Here is a 20,093-nt window from a genome sequence, read left to right as displayed (position 1 = left end):
AGGAGAAGTGACGTTATGTAGTTGTGAATAACTTAATGCGTACCTCCAGAATGCATACCCAGGTATACATGTAGCTATATAATTTCTTGGAGCCTATGGGGATTCTTAATATCTTTCTAGGCTAGCTACGGCGAGTTGATGATGGAGGTAGTCGTGCAACAGAGAGTTAGATATGTAGATGTTGTGAGAGATGTGTACTACTTGTCGTCAACTTTACCGTTGTTATAGATTCATGTATCTATATAACAGTATAATATGTAATAAATACTTCTGGCGATTATAGCATATAACTACATAAGAATACTGTAAAGACACTATACTACTATTCTATTATATCCCATATAAGTACCCAGGTATCTTACTGACCTTAAAACATAATATAAGACATGTCTAGTAACTCTAGCTTGCACTGTGAGATAGCTACGCCTTGCATGCAATTTAGCCCCCTTACGCCGAAGATTGCCACCCCGGACCCCTCGAGCTCGCAAGCCGTATTGTAACACACACCTACCTAATGTAGGCATATTATGATAATGCGTAAGCGAACAAACTATCGATCCGTGCATCATAGGTACATAATGTACCTATTGTCTCATGTATATTGTATATGATATGTCAGACGAAATTTCGCGGGGGCTTGGTGTCTTGCGGATGAAGTAAAGTAAGCTTCTTTTTACCCCTTTATCCCTTTTTTATTTATAACTTGAGCCAATTTACCAACTACTACGTAGCTATTTCGTCGTATCTTCAACTTGTAAAGAAGTCCTCATAATTAGTGCAATTATTTCTCCATAATGCATCCGAATAAAACCCTCATCTATAAGCTATATACGCCGCATTGCCCGGTTCCCGGGGTGCATCTAACAACCGAGTCCCGCCCATTAGACCTGGACGCCGCTCCTCCCCCTGGAGGTATTACCATCCAGAACATATATCTATCGCTAGATCCTTATCAGCGGGGGCAGATGCGTCTCCCCTCAGATACGGGCACTTATTCGATGCCTTGGATAGAGGGCGAACCAGCCGTAGTCACTACTCTTTCTACTGTACTCAAATCTGACAACTCGCGATTTAAGCAGGGTGACACTGTCATAGCTATGGCTGATGCGGGTGAATTTGCGATCGTACCCGCGAAGCTAGCAGATTTTGCTCGCGTCTGTCCGCCACTCCCCCCGGGAGTGACGATACCTTCTTCAGCGATTATCGGTGCGCTTGGCATACCAGCCCTATCAGCCTACGTCAGCTTTTTCGAGTTCGTGCCAGAGCCTCGATCAGGGAAAACCCTCTGGGTTTCCGCAGCTAGCGGTGGCGTAGGTCAGGTGGTAGGGCAGTTAGCCAAGATGCACGGCATGAAAGTCGTTGGAAGTACCGGAAGTTCCGAGAAGGTTGATTTCCTAGTTAACGAACTTAACTTCGACGCAGCGTGGAACTATAAGAACGAAACAACCGCAGAAGCGTTGAAACGACTGGCACCAGATGGATTGGATGTCTATTATGATAATGTAGGAGGTGAACAACTCGAAACTGCTTTAACAGTGATGAAAGACTACGGCACCATAGGTAACAACCCTAACCATCTACGATAATTCTTATGATCGAATCTCTGACGAGTTATGAATGCTAACTAATAGAATGTCTCAGTGTCGAGCGGTATGGTATCACAGTATAACCTTCTTAATGAGGAGAAATATGGTATCAAAACGGGGATGAACATCTTCCTGAAGCGCCTTACTATCAGGGGGTTCATCTGTTCCGATCCACATCACCTTACCAAGTACCTACCTTCATTTGCCTCAGATATGATCACTTGGATCGCCCAGGGGAAGATCAAGACTAAAGAGGAGGTTATTCTCGGGATAGATAATGCACCAGTTGCATTTGTTCGAATGATGGAGGGAAACAAACTAGGAAAGATGGTGCTCAGAGTGAGCGGTGACTAATACTTTATTTGAAAGGAAGAAATATCCAATTGAATTAACATCGTACGTCACGCATATTGTTCCTTAGTTACTCTAACTGTGGCTCGAAATCAGAAGCAAGAATGACATTTACCTAAAATTCAATTTATGTGCCTATTATATGTTTATAAAAGTGGACAGACCTAGGCGCGCATCATTGTAACTTGACTGGTCTTTGAGAGACGTTCGGGACAATATACCTCCTCTCCTAGTGGTCCTATCCGTCGATATGGATTCATTTCAATATCAAGATGTCTCCCAGTGTTGGCAGAACTATCCAGCCTTGTAGAGCTTTGCCCTTGCGTTGTAGAGTAAAGGCTGAGTGATTTCAACGTGTTTATTACACCCAAGTAGAGGGGTCGGAGTGCTGGAAGACAAGCAGCAATCAAATAGCAGCTTGATTCTACAAGAGACCAAGTCGCGATGTCGGCAGAGTCCCACGTACCGTCACTCAAAGCAGTCACTCGGAAAGTGACGATAAGACGAATGATAGAAGCAATCATCCCGCTAGAAAATATCAGCACATGCTCTCTCTAGGTAAGTAGGTGGTTAACAAGACTGCGCACAAACTTCCGAGAAGAAAAACTCCTGAGAGGGCAATCTTCTGCTTCTTATCAATATGAAGACCCCATATGGTTGGTAATGGTAATAGTAGCATCATTACATCGGTGGCGATGCTTGGAATGTTTATGCCCTGCCAAAATCGTGGCGCATCAATACAGTTGGAGGCAGATAGATTTATATCCCAACGGGCGGAAAAGGGATGACAGGAGGCGAGTGAGGTTATTATTCCTGCTATTCCATTCGCACTGACGATGCCTCCAATGATATAGGCCGAAATACGGTAAGGCTTGGCGGTAAGGATACGCAGATATGATGCTAAGATTGAGAGCTTCGGGATGGCAACTGCGGCACAATATATCTCTTCTATTGCATAACCACATTTGGCCCAATTCACCACGGCTTGCGGATTTTCGATGTATAAGACGGGCAAGTGGCGTCCAACACCTGCGATCTTCACTTCGACTATAGACATAGGTGAGTAAGAAATCCAAAACAGAAAGACTAGCCTGAGACATACCGATTGAAATGACACACATTCCTAAGGAAAATACTAAAGCCGGAATAATTATATAATCGTCGACCCCTAGTTTTGCTTTATGGGTCATACGAGTAGCGAAACGAAGGGCGACTATGATGGAATCTAAGCCTATGAATACACTAGCTATGACAATGAGGCGCGGCCCCGTCGTTTCCGCTATATAGGAAGGGGGGAACGATGTTAGATTTGAGGCCATCGTAAATATCCAAAGTAGTGTTGAAGAGAAAATAGTTGAAAGTCAACAACACTGCGAAGACACGAACGAGTTAATTTTCTTCATTTTCATCAGTTACATATTAAGTGACATTCATTACAGTGAATAGATAAGGAGGATCGTTTTCTAAATATTAAAGTCTTGGAAGAATAAGCAAAATCCTCTTAGCACACATGGAGGGTAACACAACAGTTAATATACAGCATAATTACCTGATATAGGTACTCAGCAGTATGTGTTCTATGGTTCACGAATAAGGCATGTAAGACTTATCTTTTTAGCCAGTAAGCGCCAATAGGGTTGCAGAGCCATGAAAATATTTCTACGATTTTTCACTAACATCAGAAATTATGTACTTGAAGCTCAGAGAGGATGTATTATTCGAACGCGAAATAAGACATTAACTGTATCTAACTGGGTATTAATATCTTTTCTTTTTGCCTCCTTGCAGCCAACACCACCAGCCTGCTTCTACAAGCGCTTGGAATATTAGTAGCATACGCGGCTCCTGTTCGGACATACTGCGCTATGATCATACCTAGACTATTAGTTTCACCGCTAAGTTCATAGGATTGGAAGGCTATGCCATTTGGAACCTATATGCGCCCTTACACGCAAGAAAAGTTCTTTGAGAGTAAATTATTATGTATGATTGCTAAGAGTAAGTCCTCATATAAATTATTTCCCTCGATGATGAGCGGATTATTCCTTCTTGTCTTAGACTCTTACGTTCGAATGATATGGCCATATGGTGTTCCACAGTGTAACACAGTACTATTTCATCTGTAGTGTTAGTGACATGGTGCTCTATATCTTGATTATAACTATAGATCTATCCCCTAAAAGTCCTCGTTGATAAGCATCGTCTTTGATACGTTTATTTTTACATATATGTTTACCCAATAGAAATAAGTGCTCCATACTCCCAAAATCCAAGCATTTTAAGGGGCTATACGGATTCATTATGGGTCATTATCAGGCAGAAGGGTCTGAGCCCATTGCTATAGTAGGGATAGGTGCGCATTTATAAGCTTAACTTCCTTATTCTTTAGATAGATCCTAATCCTTAAGTCAAGGTTGCCAACTGCCTGGGAATATTCGGAGTACAACAGACTTCTGGAATTTCCTGATGTCTGAGGACATTTCTAAAACCGACAAGGTCCCTAGCTCGCGATTCAATATTGACGCCTATCTTCATTTGGATAATGAGCGGCCTGGAAGTTTCAATGTCCCGGGTGGGCACTTTCTACGCGATAATCCTCACGCATTTGATCCCAGCTTGTTCAAGATATCCCCTGTTGAGGCCATGTGGATGGATCCACAGCAGAAGAAGTTGTTGGAAGTCGTCTACGAGGCCTTGGAGAACAGTGGGACTACTCTTGAGGACGCAGCCGGCCGAAACACGGGCTGTTATATTGGATGCTTTTCTTATGACTTTCAATTCATGACGATGAAAGAGCCCGACTTTAGACACGCCTATACGGCGACGGGTGTCGATACAGGTATACTCGGAAATCGTATTAGCTATGTCTTTGACTTTAAGGGTCCCAGGTATATATTCTCAAGCCGCAATGTCTCTGCTTTTTGCTAACTCCAGTCATAGCCTAACTGTTAACACTGCTTGTTCGTCATCGTTATACGCCCTGGATCTTGCCTGTAAGGCGATTTCTACTGGAGAATGCGATAGTGCTATAGTAGGAGGCTCTAACATTATTATGACTGTGGATCAGCATATGAATACGGCTAAGCTGGGAGTTTTGTCCCCAAATAGTCGATCACGTCCCTTTGACCAAGCAGCCGATGGGTATGGACGAGCTGAAGGTGTGGGAGCTCTATATCTCATGCCTCTAAGCTTGGCTATTCGGGAAGGGAAACCTGTTCGTGCGGTAATTAGGGCTACCGCAACAGGGAGGTACGTTATTTTCCACTTGTATAGGTACCTAACCAAAGCTGGTGAATACATCTAATCGTTAAGTCGTGTAACAGTAATGGTAAGCATGGAGATGGGGTCAGTGGTATCACTCATCCGAGTATAGAGGGCCAAGCAGATGTCATCTCCTTGGCCTATAGGCTGGGGAAATTGTCGCCGAGTGAGACAAGATATGTGGAGTGCCACGGCACAGGAACTCCTATTGGAGACCCTGCCGAAGTAAAAGCTATTCACAAGGCGATGGGCGCTTCTAGACCCCAGGAAGATCCTATACTCATCGGGAGCGTAAGTCCTACTCTTCAGTTAGGCTTTGCTCGGCTGATAGAACTAGGTAAAAGCGAACATCGGTCATAGCGAGGCGGCTAGTAGTATAGGAACCTTGATTAAGGCGGTGCTAGCTCTAGAGAACGGCATCATTCCTCCAACCGCCGGTGTTACGAAACTCAGTACGAGCAGTAAGCTGAACCCGATCTTTCCACTACCTTATGTTATTTACTCCAGCTAAATAATGCTTATTATAGTACCTTGGGATGATATGAATGTCAAGGTAGTTACAAAGCCTACTGGGTTTCCAGCTTCTGCATCGTCGCGCCGGATTGGCGTCAGCGCATACGGGTATGGAGGAACAGTAGCACATGCTATTCTTGAAAGCGCACAGTCTATCGCACCTGAATATTGCGCGCACAGATCCATGCGCCATCTTAAAGGTATAGAAGAAGAATTGGGGTTCGAAGGGTCTGACGATGGCCGGCCGCAGTTGCTGCTCTTTTCGGCACATGATAGACCGACGCTCCAGAACAATATCGAGGCCTTTTCAACTAGCTGTCAGGATGCCTCCCTTGTTGACCTTGCTTACACTTTAGGACTTCGCAGGACAAAGTTCCAGGAGCGGGCTTTCGCTATCGCTCGCAGAGAAACTATAGAGTCTAACGTAAAAGACGCGCTCTGTGAAATTAGCTCGGCTCCCCAAGAAGCAGCATGTCTAGCCTTTGTGTTTACAGGTACGATATCCCTACATAGGTCCTAATCCTATCGTGATAAGGTAGGCGTCCTAACGTAATGACAACTAGGTCAAGGTGCTCAATGGCCGCAGATGGGGGCGACATTATTGAGCATATTTCCGTCTGTTCTCCAGACGATTCGCAGACTAGATCGTCACTTGTCTACACTTTCGGTTCCTATTTCGTGGAAGATTGAAGAGCTTTTAACGAGCTCAAAAGATGCGAGCTTGATAGATGATCCTCAATACACCCAACCATTATGTACGGCTGTGCAGATCGCCCTCGTCGACTTGTTAACCCATTGGGGGGTAAGGCCCTCTGCTACGATCGGGCATTCATCTGGTAAAGCCTCCTCTTTCTACTACTAACATAGCCTTGCAAATATTATACTTACTCGTGGAACATAGGCGAGATGGCCGCGGCTTACGCTGCTGGGCTCATCTCTGCAGAGGCCGCGATTACTGCTGCCTACTTTCGCGGACTCGTAGCCGCCAATCTCAGCACGGATGGTGCAATGGTTGCTGTAGGAATTGGCCCGGAAGAAGCTAGTCGTCTTATTGATGAGCTTTCATGTAGCTCTACAGTAGTTGTGGCTTGCCATAACTCGCCTACTAGCACCACCCTCAGCGGCGATCGGGAATCCGTGGAACGGCTTAAGGAAATTTTTGACGAGAAGAAGATCTTTGCGCGTATGCTAAAGACGAATGGAAAGGCTTACCACTCGTATCATATGAAGGATGTCGCGGCAAGATATATGGAGTTTTTGGAAAAGGAACCAGGTCAAATTTCGAACTCTCTCGCAAAAGTCCCCATGTTTTCAACTGTCAGAACGGAAAAGCTGAACTACACAGAGGGAAGAATTCCCGGATCTTACTGGGTGGACAACCTTACAAGCCCGGTCCTTTTCAATCAGGGGATCCAATCCATGTTAAACGAAATGCCAGAGATCAACCTTCTCGTAGAGGTTGGACCTCACTCTGCCCTGAGCGGCCCTATCCGGCAAATATGCCAGGCTGTCGATAAGAAAAGCGTAGGCTACCTGCCAACGCTCAAGAGAAAGGAGCATGATGGGGATCAGATGCTCCGGCTTGCTGGAGGTCTATGGATAAGGAATGCTGATATTGATATCGCTGCCGTAACCCAAGTTGAGAAGCTGCTTGATAATGGATTGATCGACGTGAAAAGGGGATCGCTTCTCGTTGATCTCCCCACCTACCACTGGACATACCCAAAGATCAACTTTGCTGAATCGCGCACTAGTAGAGAGCAACGCACTGTGAAAGAGCCGCGTCACGATATTCTCGGCCGCCGCGTAGCTGGCACCTCCGCGTTAGAATTTCTCTGGAGGAATGTCCTTCGTCGGAAAGATATACCTTGGATAACCCATCATCGTCTTGGGGGTGAGGTGATGCTCCCAGCAACAGGCTACCTTGCTCTAGCTATTGAAGCAATTACACAGGTGAGTATGGAATCTAGAGATCACGTCGAGATTTATAGCTACACTATGCGAGATGTAGCCATTACGTCCGCCATTGTGGTTCCAGATGATGATGAGGGGACCGAGACGCTATTTCGCCTTCAGCCCATGAATAACGAGCTCGGCGCATCCAAGAATGGTGAGGCAATACGATGGTTCCGGTTCATCGTCTCATCATGTTCATATGGCGCGTGGAAAGAAGCCGCAACGGGTTTGGTTGCTCTTAATGTAAAGGGTCGAGCCTCCGATCACAAGCCTCAAGTGCTACCTGATACTCCCCATCGTGCTTCTTATATCGATTGGCTCGAGAAGAACCGTACTGTAGGTTTCGATCATGGTCCGGCATTTCGTCGTATCAGTGATATATACACGAACGATAAATTGCACGTCACTCGGGGAGATATCAGAATCAGTAAAGAATGCGGTCTGATGCGTGCAGAGTCTCGCTACGTATTGCATCCCGCCGTCCTAGATGCGTGCCTCCAACCTTTTCATGCGACGATGCACAAAGGGAAAATTGACGACCTGCGATGCGGCGTGATCCCGACGCACTTCGGCGAGACTACTATCTTTCCCCCGTCGGATGAGCAGCTTGCTGGCCGTTGTGTAGTACAGACTTGGTGTCCTCCGCTAGGTAACAGAGCATTTTTGTCTAACGTGCAGCTTATCTCACACGACGGACAACTTCTAGTCGATATGACTGATTCAAGATCACTCTTGTACAGGTCTGCTCTTCCACGAGAGATACAAGACAATCCCCAACAAGATCTCTATGTCAAGCTGGACTGGAAAATCGACGCTGACTACCTAAGCTGGGCAAACGAGGCAGGAGTATTATTGGACCAGCCATTAACCACTATCGTGCATTCTATGCTGCATAAAAATCCTGATATGCACGTTTTATCTCTTGGCGACTCTCTTGTTCAGGTCGTTCTCGAAATCAAGTCGTCCCTTGAGATAACCATCGCGGCTCCGTCCCAAGAAATCAAAGATGTTCTCAAACCCCGGTATTCTGCGTATAAAGCGATAAGCTTCGTTGATATTGATATTGGCATTCCTGAAATTATTAAGTCAAATACAAAATACGACCTAATTCTTGCTTCGGTGATCGACCAGGTTCGGGTAGCGACTTTAGAGCCGGCCCTTAGAGTTCTTAATCCAGCCGGCACTTTAATCATTCGGACGAGCGCAGATGAGAGCCAAGTATGGAATCATAGCCTAGAGGGCGTTGGATTCTCCTGTGTTATCGACCAAGCGTTGCCCGACGGCACCATTATGAAGATAGCCATAAACCTAAGCTCTTCCAATTCAAACAGCGTCAAGTCGCATTCCAGTAATATTCAACTTGTTTATCAAGACCCATCCTCGCCGCTTCTATCGGTGGTATCTAACAGATTCAAGAATTACGGCTGGAACGTAGATTTGTTACCAATCAGCTCCGTCGACAAGGGCTTGGGCGAGCAAGTCATTCTACTAGATGACGCTGATATCCCGTTACTCGCGTGTCTAAACGAGCAAGATTTGGCCGGGCTGATAAACCTCACCGAGAGAGCATCAGCATTCACTTGGGTGACATGCGGCGGTCTGCTCGCCGGCGATAAACCGGAGTACGGCATGACTGAGGGAGCCGCTCGGGCGCTCCGCCGGGAGAAAGGGTCTCTGGATCTCGTGACTGTCGACTTTGATGCTGAAAACACGCCGAGGAATCGCGTAGCCGCGCTCCTTACAGACATAGCTGACCGTCAAAAGACTAAAGGTAGGAATGGGGAGGTTGAATATTATTTGAGGGATGGTATTGTTCATATAGGACGTCTCGTTCCGCATTATGACCTAAATAGGCAGTTTGTACCCAACCCCGATGAGACTACTACGGTTTGCCAGCGCGATCATCCTGCAGTACGAGCAGAAATCAAGAACGGAACACCAGTTTTTCTCTTAGATGACGACCGAGTGTCAGAGCCTCTACAGCCTTATGAAGTAGAAGTACACGTCGCAGCCATGGGTCTCTCGGCATTTGACGGCGCCGACGAGTCGACATTTCTCAGTCATGAGATAGTTGGGATTGTGACGCGGGTTGGGAAACAAGTGGACAACTTACAGCCTGGTACAAAAGTGGCTGGATTCGCACTGGACCGTCTCGCAACCTTCCAACGGACTTCTGCAGAACTTGTGCAGCCCCTACCACATAATTATAGTTCCTCGTTCAAGGAGGCGGCGACCTTGCCCTCCGCGTTCGCCACCGCTATCTACGGTTTGGAGGTCTTAGCGAGAATGGAGCCGATAGAAAATGTAGTGATCATCGACGATATGGGTGCAGTTGCTTTGGCCGCGATTCAACTCTGTCGTGTGTCCAAGGCAAATGCCATCGTCGTTACTTCATCGGCTACCGCAGAAGACTATATCCGTAATAATAAGCTACTACCATCGGACCTTGTGGTCAACAGCAGTAATACCGGCATCGGTTTGAAGTTACAGGAGGTAACAGCCGGGAAAGGAGTTGATATTATATTCTGCTCGACAGCTGCCGATAAAGCGACCGTCGTCGAGTGCAGTCGAGAACTGACACTATTTGGTAGAGTAGTGACGTTTGGCCATACGAGCAGCTATAATCCTACCGTATCTGCATTGTCGACGGAGGCCAAGAGTATAAGTCTCTTTCATTTTGATATTGCTGAAATCATTCGGCATAGGAAAGGGACAATAGCAAAGTAAGACCCATCAGTGCCTCATTAACCTAATAGGATGTCTAAAATAACTCATTCAAGGCTTCTCGGGCGATGCATGGAACTATATGCCGCGGGAGATATCAAACCACTTCGTCCACTTAATGTCATCGGGCCTAACGAAATAAGTGAGACTCTACAGTCTATCCCAAGTGATATGATATCAGGCAAGATTGTCGTTTCTTATGACCAAGATGCGCTTTTCAAGGTTAGATCCTAAGCCCCATGAAGATACGCCCTATTAACCCCTCTAAAAACAGGTCGTCCCTTCACGAAAACAACTAAGGTTCAAGGAAGATGTCACTTACCTAATGGTAGGTTGTCTCAGCGGGCTTGGACGTCAGGTTGCTCTCTGGATGGCGGATCGGGGTGCGAAGCACTTTGCCTTTATATCGCGGACAGGTACCGACAACCCCGTAGCCGCAAAGACCGTTCAGTCTCTCCAAAACCGAGGGATCGAAGTATTAGTATTGCGTGCGAACATAACCTGTCGAGACGAGCTTACTGGAGCCATCGCCAAGCTCGATCCTGCCTTTCCCATACGTGGCGTCGTCAACGCAGCTACCGTCTATCGCGATGCTACTTTTTGGAACATGACAATAAGCGCCTGGCAAGAAGTCGTCGATACGAAAGTCGGGGGTTGTTTGAACCTGCACGAGGTGCTCAAAAACGAGTCTCTTGACTTCTTCGTCATGACCAGTTCCATCTCAGCAACCTTGGGCTCTAGTGGGCAAACCAATTATAGCGCTGGTGAGTAACATAGCTCTAATCGTCCCAAACATCCTTCTTGGTGTTTGAAACTTACTTATCCTTCCTAGCAAACGCATTTCTCGATTCTCTAGCACGCCACCGTCGAGCGCGCGGCCTTCCCGCCGTCTCGCTCATCCTCCCAGCTGTCTTTGGAATCGGTCACATCGCTGACGATCCTGAGCTCGAGAAGTCTATCAGAATGAAGGGCATGTACGGAATCCGGGAGAAAGAAATGCTCGAAGCATTTGAAGTGGCTATGACACCGCAGAGCGACCTACCCTCCAACTTCGACCACGTCATGGTAGGCGTTCAGCCCCGTCGCTTCGGGCACGCCGTCAAGACTTCTGGTGTTCATGCTCCTTGGGAAGATGATCCACGGCTCAATTGGATAGCAACCGCGATAGAAGGGGAGAACGGGAATAAGAAGACCACAGGAACCAGTAGTACGAATACCATTTTGGTCACGATCCAAGAGGCCCCTAGCCGAGCGCAGGCAGTCGAGGCCGTCACAGAATATTTGATTCAGCGACTAGCAAGACTGCTAATGATTGACAATGAAGCCATCCAGGCGACACACAAATCGCTCGCAAGCCACGGACTCGACAGCATGATTGGCGCTGAGTTCCGTAATTGGATATTCCGCGAATTTAGAGTCGATATACCCTTCCAACAACTTTTAGCGGGCAGCTTGACAATTGCGGATTTGGCAGCGATATTATGTGAGAAAGCTACCAAAGCATGAGGCCTGTATTACGACAGCAGTATAAAGTAGCTATACCTAGGGATGTAACGAGGATCTCCAAGTGTACCCTAAACCATAGTACGATATAATAATTTGCATAAATCGTGACTGAGGACTCTAAATGTGTAGGTACTCCTAACGCTATGATGCTACCTAACAGCTTGGCAACCGGGTTACCCCAATTACGGGACGTGCGGAGTAGCTCAGCCCTCAACTTCTCCGAGCTGAAGCTATATCATAGTACCGTGACGGGATGACTTTCAATACAAATCCTAAGACGAAGATCTGGTGATAACACGGAGATACCTAGACAGTAAGAGGATGAATATGATAGCACATAATAAATCATCCCCGGGCATAGCGGAATTAAACTGTTAGCCCCGTAATCCTAGGTTGATAACATGTCGTATATGAACCAAGATAGATGGTAACTTGGCTCTTGGTTAAGGTAGGTAACTAACTGCATGACACCGTCCTACTTCGTGTCAACATACCGCTATATCACTAAAATGTTATTTGGTAACAGATTTAGATATCTATATCTAACACACCCCCTTAGGTTTGGAGCGTTTAAGAACGGCTAAGCCTATGATATATTATTTGCATTTCAAACTCTTAATTGCTTGTAGAATCGAACCTTGGGGTTATTTTGGATGCTCCGACTAACCTAATAGTGGTGAGGGCTATACGGCTACCTACCTCACTCGATCGGGATCAAGCATATAAGACTTTTAATTGTTAACATACCGCTACACTACGAAAAGGTTATTTCGTAATAGATTTCATTCTATTACATCTTATATATCAGACAGACATTTATCTAACACTTCGTCATCAAATCCAAATCCGCATACATGGCAACTTCGGTTTCTTCGCTATCTCTATCATCCTCGCGCACGCTCTCCTACGCTTTGACACCAGTATCTTCTAAACCGGAAGCACCTGTTGTCCTCCTCTCTAATTCCTTAGCCGCGCCGTTCCCTACTTGGGATCATGTAGTTCCGAAACTTACTTCTAGGGGCTTCGGCGTATTGCGTTATGATCATCCCGGCCACGGAGCTTCTTCCGTCCCGGTGGATCTCTCCTCGACTACTTTGGAGACCATGGCTGATGACGTTCGAGAACTTCTGAACCACCTTTCTATTTCGCGGGTGCACGCCTGGATCGGTGTAAGCATGGGTGCGGCGACTGGTATAGTATTCGCTGCGAAGTACCCCGGAATCATCGAGAAGCTGGTAGTGTGCAATACTATTTCCTGCTCTCCGCTCAGAGCCGGAGATATCGATATATTTGAACCGATGGTTAGGGAAGCTAAGGAAACAGACTCCATGGACCAAACTGTCCAATCCATTCTCGAACGCTGGTTTGGCCTTGCGTGGATGAATGCTAACCCGGATGAGACGCGCCGCATGCGACAGATAATGCTCACGACGAGCATCGACGGCTTCGAAACTTGCTGCGCAGCTCTCCGTAGTGATACTTTTGATCTACTCCCGTTAGCCGAGAAGGCAGGCCAAGGAATCGACGATGCTCTATTCATAGTGGGAGAAAACGATACAGATCTACCGGAGTATATGCTCCCGCTAAGGGATGGCATACAGCGGGGACTAAAAGAGAAGGATTCGCAGGCTTCTATTAGGTTTGAGGTCATAAAAAATGCCGGGCACGTTTCGTATATTGACGGATACGATCAGTTTATTGCTGTTATTACTGAGTTTTTACGACAGTAGCTACGTAGCGATATGACTCTAGCTTTGCACACATCTTGCCTGGCTATGTCCCCTATGAGCGCGTTTACCTACCTAAGCCATATTACTCTCCTCACCAGTATAAGTTATCCGTGCTTTCGTCAAGGCTCGCTACATGTATTCATGATGATCACAGTAGCTAAAATAGTCACGATATAATTATATGAAATTAAATTTTGCCATATTAGCTCATTCTTATTCGCTGGTAACAATATTAACATAATATAAGGATCCCGAAGCCCAGCCGCCTCAAGCATGCTAGCCGCTCTTATTGTCGCTTCATAACGCCGTGGATAATGTCTGAGGAGCTCCATGACAGACTCACTATTATCGACCGGCGGCGAGTCTGCTTCTGTGAATGCCTTTTCAAGACTTTTGTGCAATATCGCCGACCCTATATACGCCCCATTCCATTATGCAGTATACCAACAAAATATAGCCTAGCCTGATATTAAATCAGATTTCCAGATCTTCTAAAATCTCGCTTTCATCGTGAAGAACGCGTCGGTGACAGCGGCTATCCTATTAGTTTCGGCAAACTTATGGATCAAAATATCAAAGTTCCAGCATCTCGCCGGACACCATTTTCTAAATACGTAAGTATGCAACCCCTCCTAAACGCCCGATACTCAACCAAGTTTATTTCTTGGCGAAGCAGCTCATGATGCTAGTCTTGCTTATAAACCACAAGAATCCGATGAAGCGAATGATAGCGAGGACAGCTGTAGCATACAAGAGGAACCGGAAATATCCGGGAGTTCGGGTTTGAGACGCTTTCTGTAGGATTGTTAGCAGAGAACTCATGATTAAAATTATAGCTGGATAGGTACTTACCCCTACTCCCAAAGACTCAAATTCGTCGCTTGTGACGAGAACGATAAGCAGCAAATTCGATAATATCCATGTGATAACTAGGCCAGTTCTAAAAGATTTGTATGAGTCTTCCGTATCCTTCTTTTCAACAACCTCCTCTTCCTCGACTGGAGCAAGGGCTCTGTATACGGTCTTCGCGAATAAGCTGTCGATGTCTTCCTGTTCCCTTTCGACCTCTTCAATCACGGGAGCGTCAGTCTTTTCATCCTTGATGACGTGCACAGACGGTAGAGCTGCCGTCTGGTCGGAACCCTTGGTACCCCAGGAAACGTCGTGCCAGTTGTTGAAAGCGTATACCATAACGATATTAATATAGGTAGACGCCAGCACGAGATACTGAGGGAAAGAGTGGAACATGTGCCAAGGGTCCAGGTAGATGAATGAAGCCACGTAGTTGAGACCGTATATGGTGATGATGGCGAGCAGGATAACACCTGCGACGCTACCGGCACCGAACATGCTCTCGAAGAACGCCCCAGCGCTGGAGGTATCTATCTGGTCAGCTAAGGGCGTTTGCAAGGCGCGGAATACGAGGTAAAAGGATAAGACGATGATATAGGTCTGTATTACTCCGAAAACGATATACGAGGCGATGTAGGAGTGCCGCGAACCCTTGGGACGATTTCCTAGAGCGAGGATGAACTGGATGAGGATAAAAACCAGGTAGAGGTATCGGAGCACCACGTTAACGATCGGCGTAGCGACATCACCGAACGGCCAGGCGCGGTATTGCGTCTCAGGAACAGGAGTGCCGACAAGCTCCATGATGACGACAGTAGTGAGCCAATAGGAGGCGAGAGAGAACCAACTGAATAAGATCTGAGCAATGTTGTATAGGAACTGGATATGCAGGAAGAACATCCGGATGATGCTGTGTCCGGACTTGTAGAGACGATTAAAGTGTATGAGAGAATACAGCGTCGCCGCGAAGGAGCCGTTTAGCCAACGCCGTCGCTGACTCAAAAATTCGGCGGGACCTATTCAATTTTAATGTTAGCAATTATTCCTGAGATCAAGGCTCAGACATTAGGGTAGATAACTGGCAGCAGCACTCGCCAGACAGAAATAATATATATAACAGGGAGAAAAAAAGGGGTTACTAACCTTCGGGTACATCAGTTTCTCCTTTGGCAGCTTTGATGTAACTCAAGTGCCACTTCTGGCCGGCCTTAGCGACGAGCTCAAAGCATAGAATTCTGTCCTCGGCAAGAAACATATTCTTCTTGAAAATGTTCATATTATCAATACCCTTCTTACCCAAGATCTTCGACAACGTGTGGTCGCCGTGGAAATATTGCTCCAGCGGCCGGCCCATAATAGCCCGAAAACGGTAAGCAGAAAAGGCGCCTGGTAACACGGTAACATAACCAAACGCACTCTCTAGGGGCTTATCCAAGACGTTCGAGATTTTGTATTCGAAATTTTGGATGGCTACTATCGGATTGAGCAGTTTTTTACCTCGCCTACCCAACATGGCGTGGATCTCACCGCAGGCGCCGCCGAGGTCTTTATCGTTATAGAATCCCTCCCACAACGCGAGTAGGGATTTTGGACTGGGCTTGGTTCCGGCGTCGATGAGGATCACGACCTCGGGATTTAGGATGCGACCAAAGGCGTTAAACAGCCATCGGTGTGAGTTTATCTTCTTGCTATTCTTTTGCTTTAAGCAGAACAGTAGCTGTACGGGAGGTATGTTGGTAGGATCGTTTTCTTTCGGTAGGATGAGTTGCTGATCAGGGGTGATGGAGATTTGGCTCGTAAACTCGAATATGTGGGAGACCGTTTCTTTGCCGTCGATATCCTTCTTGAGAACGCCGTCCTGGTAAACTCCCATCGTTCCTAGAACGTCGAGCACGCTCTTATCAGCTTTCTCAATACCGTCAAATATCAGGCATACTACTATCTTCTGCCATGCCGGTCCGCTCTTTGTCCAAAAGGTCGACTTTTTGAGTCTTACTATATCGCGTACGTTTTGCATCACGCTATGCATCGTTCTGGCGAAGAGGATCTTATCTTCGTTATAATAGGTGATGGCTATGACCAGCTCGGTGTGCCTGTTGTACATGCGCGCGCGTAGGTCGTACCCGTTCATGATGGTGAAATCATCCGGGTCACACGTAGCCGCCGTGTACCTCATTGTTCTAAATTCCTCCAAATCTCGATACTGAAGTTCCGTAGCGTTGCGGATAGGAGTCGGTACCGGATATTCTGTGCTCAGGACGGAACCCTGGAGACCTTGCGCCAACTTGATCTTGCGAGTATTGCGACGTCGAATCCCTCCTCCGCTTAAGCTCTCGATTGGAGCCTGCTGTCGCTCCGCCCATGTTTCCAGCTCGTTATAAGTCGACGGAGGTCTACCATAGCCGAAGCCGTTACCGAAGTTATGCTGCTCGAAATCGTCTGCGCCATGGGTCACGGTCGCGGCGGAAGGCAGGTGATAGACTCCTCGGGCAGCAGTATCGCCGCTATATACGGATGTAGGGGAAAGAGGGCGGTTAGGTCCCTCCGTATCGTAACCGTGCAGCGAGTAAGGTCGATCGCCATACGAATCATGCTCGGGGTAGTGAAGATTATCCTTTACGATCTAGTTTAGAAAAGCTGTTTGCTTCTATAGCTACGGAATGGGGGTTTGACTTACAGTTGAGTCTCCGGGAATATCCCGCAGCTCGTACCCTCTAGAATAGGGTTGGTTATCTGTCGGATCCATCTTAGGATCTCATTAAAATATTTCGTCGAGTCGTTAAAAAGATCGATGTAAGAGGTAGTCTTGTCAAGCTAACAGAATTAGATTACGTAGACAAGTTGAAGTTGCAGATCAATATAACAAGTAGTTAGAAATGAGACTTCGCGAAGTTTCTTATGGCAAATATCTACGACAAAAAGCAATATGGACGAACTAAGAAACTACCTCGGAACAGTCAAAGAGCGAAAGGACGTGTGATAAGAGAATGAAAGCATGAAAGACCAAGTCGAAACGTGACAAATGGCACCATAAAAGTATTGTTAAAAAGAATCCTAACTAGATTTTAACGTAGGTATCCTTGATTTCTGAATGTACATGCTCCATTTATCCTAGCGAATCAAGATATTTAAATATATTTAATATACGTAATATATATATGTTTGTTACTTCGGAAGACAACCCAATCATGATTATTGCATACGAACAGTTGATCGTTGGAGGCTGAGTACCGGGTTTCGAATTATCGACGGCCGGGTCGATTGGTCAAAGCCTTTGGTGGCTGTGACTTATACGAGATCCAAAAAGCGGGACCATTTATGCGTCCGGCCGTCTTGGCACCCGAGAATCCCGAGGATCGCGATCCGGGTACTAATAATAAGCCTTGTCGTTCCACAGTCCCGGAAGATTATCACGTTAAGCTTATAAGCCTGTATGTAAATCTATTGAAACAATAATCGAATAATTGATTGTAACGATTTTTTTATAAGTGTCTTGAATAATTAGCATTAACTAGTTGATATTAAACCTCTTCATTTATGTACATTTAATGCTCCTTGCAGGTTTAGTATTGAAATCATCAAGCCAAGATTTGCCAGCTGTAAGCTGTAAGACCCAGAATGCATCCCTTAGTACAAAAGTACTTGAACATGTCAGGGGTTACTTTACATACATGTAAGTAATGGATGTACATAATGTATTCGCATGTAGATCTAAAGCACTGACGCTAGTATTAAATATTATCATCCACAACATCCACCACAACATCCACCACGTTGAGACACCAGATCTATTATCTTCTATTGGTTTCGCTTTGCATCCAAGAACGAATCACCACCAAAACATTTTCAGTAATCACACCATCAAACTTGACGATATGTAGTCTCATGACAAGCGCATGCGACGCGAAAAGAAATTTAATATTACATGACGACCTATAAATCTATCCGAGACTGTGTCACTGGTATTTCTACGTTGTTTGTTCTTGGCCTGTGGGTGTCCCGGGGTTAACCTTATAATAGTAAATATAGACCGTCTTCGTTAACACAGTGCCAAGTACATTATTTATGCCAGCAGTACTGCTACATAGAATCAACTATAAAAATGATGATAGGAAGAGTAAGTCGACCATCCGTATGCACCTAGCCCTGATGACATTACTGTGTAAGCTTGCGTTCTGACCGAGAGTAAATCTCTGCTGCTTTCGGGGTAGTCCGTCTGCTACTAATAGAATTCAATATCATCTCCATTTCCCCAAGAGATAGCACCTCGGTGTACTATAATTAAAAAGCACCAGCTTCTTTACGGGGACAGGTTGGTATTATTTCAGTGAGCTACGGTGCTACATCCAGGATTCGACAGCCAAGTATTATGACGCCATTACACAGTTAAAGATGCAAGAAAGATGGCCCACCCGGGCTACCCAATGAGCAAAGACATACTGGTGGTATTAAACCCTCGCAAAATACATTGGAATCATCATTTTTCTGATACTCCGAGTATGCATTGAGTACCTAGGTACTCAATATAAAAGTAAGTACCTGACTCCTGCAATAGGCTATTAAGGTGAACAAGAATATCGACCTAGTCTAAAGCAGCATAGCTTGAAATATTGCAGTCAAGTTGCAATAGTAGAAGTAAAAGTTAATCCACCAACCAGATTTAACTTGGGGTTTTTCAATTTTTTGTTATTCCTATAATCGACCTCCTCCTTCAGTTATCGGTTCATACGTGTAGACGGTTAGCTCTAGTGATTGCTATAGGTCTCGATCAGCATTATATATCATGGACTGCATGTTAAACACTCGCCAAGAATTCAAAGAAACCATAAACGATACCATAAATCTGTAAAGAGTCAGTCATATAATATCTATACCGGAGCTATTAGTTCAGCGCTACAAGGTGCTAATAAGTTGACTACGGAAGCCTCCTGTTTAGAGGAATAAAATTTAGATCTCTTCGGCAGATGCTTCTAGACCAGATTAATTTGTTTCGATACCAAAATAGAAGCAACGATATGATAGGAGAAAAGCTTTGCTGGCATCGCTAGGAGGAGATAGCCCCTATTTAGCCAACACGATACGCGATTCCTCGAGTATCTTAGCTCCCGCATCGAACTATGCGCCGGCCTTCCTGCACTATTATCCTAGTAGCAGCGACAGAGCCTCTAAGCCTATAAGTGTCCTACCTAACTTGGGTTACATGCCTGTTAAAATGCTACACTCACCATATTAGAACTATTGGCATCGCAGAGCGAGCAAGGTGGCGCACGAGGATTTGACTTGGCATCGCTACACCCAGCCTCAAAATGCATCGAGTCAATGATACGTAGGCGAACCGGGGATACTATGTGCCTGATTTCTGCGCCACCCCGAGGCCTGTTATAATAGGGCTGTGTTTTATGCTTTAGGGGACTCCTTAGTTGCTTACTTGGACTAACACTTACCACCAGCGCTACCAAGCTATCTCGGTGGGTAGTCTGAACTTTTCTTGGCGATGGGCTCAGCCTACGACTAAACTCCGATACGAGATCGTCCGTCGTAGGTAGTGCTGAATATTCTGCTTAAGCAATCCCAGGTCGATGTCGAAAAGTCTGCCATCGATGTGTTATATTAG

The 20,093-nt window shown here is 45.9% G+C and overlaps 4 protein-coding genes across 4 annotated transcripts; 3 read left to right on the top strand and 1 right to left on the bottom strand.

Moving 5' to 3' along the window:
* Positions 1 to 794: 794 nt before the first annotated feature.
* GL218_06403 (2-alkenal reductase (NADP(+)-dependent)) lies at positions 795 to 1,940 on the top strand (the record flags this gene model as incomplete). Its single annotated transcript, XM_033583112.1, has 2 exons — positions 795 to 1,560; positions 1,642 to 1,940. The coding sequence occupies 2 exons, from the start codon at positions 795 to 797 to the stop codon at positions 1,938 to 1,940; spliced, it is 1,065 nt and encodes a 354-aa protein (XP_033433731.1).
* Positions 1,941 to 4,403: 2,463 nt separating this feature from the next.
* Positions 4,404 to 11,897, top strand: GL218_06402 (Lovastatin diketide synthase LovF; the record flags this gene model as incomplete). The annotated part of the gene is made up of 10 exons (XM_033583111.1): positions 4,404 to 4,825; positions 4,878 to 5,186; positions 5,261 to 5,489; positions 5,536 to 5,659; positions 5,726 to 5,819; positions 5,892 to 6,205; positions 6,613 to 10,390; positions 10,448 to 10,613; positions 10,666 to 11,155; positions 11,224 to 11,897. 10 exons carry the CDS (start codon positions 4,404 to 4,406, stop codon positions 11,895 to 11,897), a joined length of 6,600 nt encoding a protein of 2,199 aa, XP_033433319.1.
* An 854-nt stretch (positions 11,898 to 12,751) lies between these two features.
* Positions 12,752 to 13,627, top strand: GL218_06401 (3-oxoadipate enol-lactonase 2; the record flags this gene model as incomplete). Its single annotated transcript, XM_033583110.1, has 1 exon — positions 12,752 to 13,627. The coding sequence occupies one exon, from the start codon at positions 12,752 to 12,754 to the stop codon at positions 13,625 to 13,627; it is 876 nt and encodes a 291-aa protein (XP_033433321.1).
* A 657-nt stretch (positions 13,628 to 14,284) lies between these two features.
* On the bottom strand, positions 14,285 to 17,225 carry GL218_06400 (Chitin synthase 1; the record flags this gene model as incomplete). Its single annotated transcript, XM_033583109.1, has 4 exons — positions 14,285 to 14,422; positions 14,480 to 15,495; positions 15,623 to 17,102; positions 17,157 to 17,225. 4 exons carry the CDS (start codon positions 17,223 to 17,225, stop codon positions 14,285 to 14,287), a joined length of 2,703 nt encoding a protein of 900 aa, XP_033433320.1.
* Positions 17,226 to 20,093: the final 2,868 nt, after the last annotated feature.

This window comes from Daldinia childiae, assembly GCF_008694065.1.
Source record: "Daldinia childiae strain JS-1345 chromosome Unknown Scaffold7, whole genome shotgun sequence".
Lineage (NCBI taxonomy): Eukaryota > Fungi > Ascomycota > Sordariomycetes > Xylariales > Hypoxylaceae > Daldinia > Daldinia childiae.
This window is presented reverse-complemented; position numbering and strand designations above follow the sequence as displayed.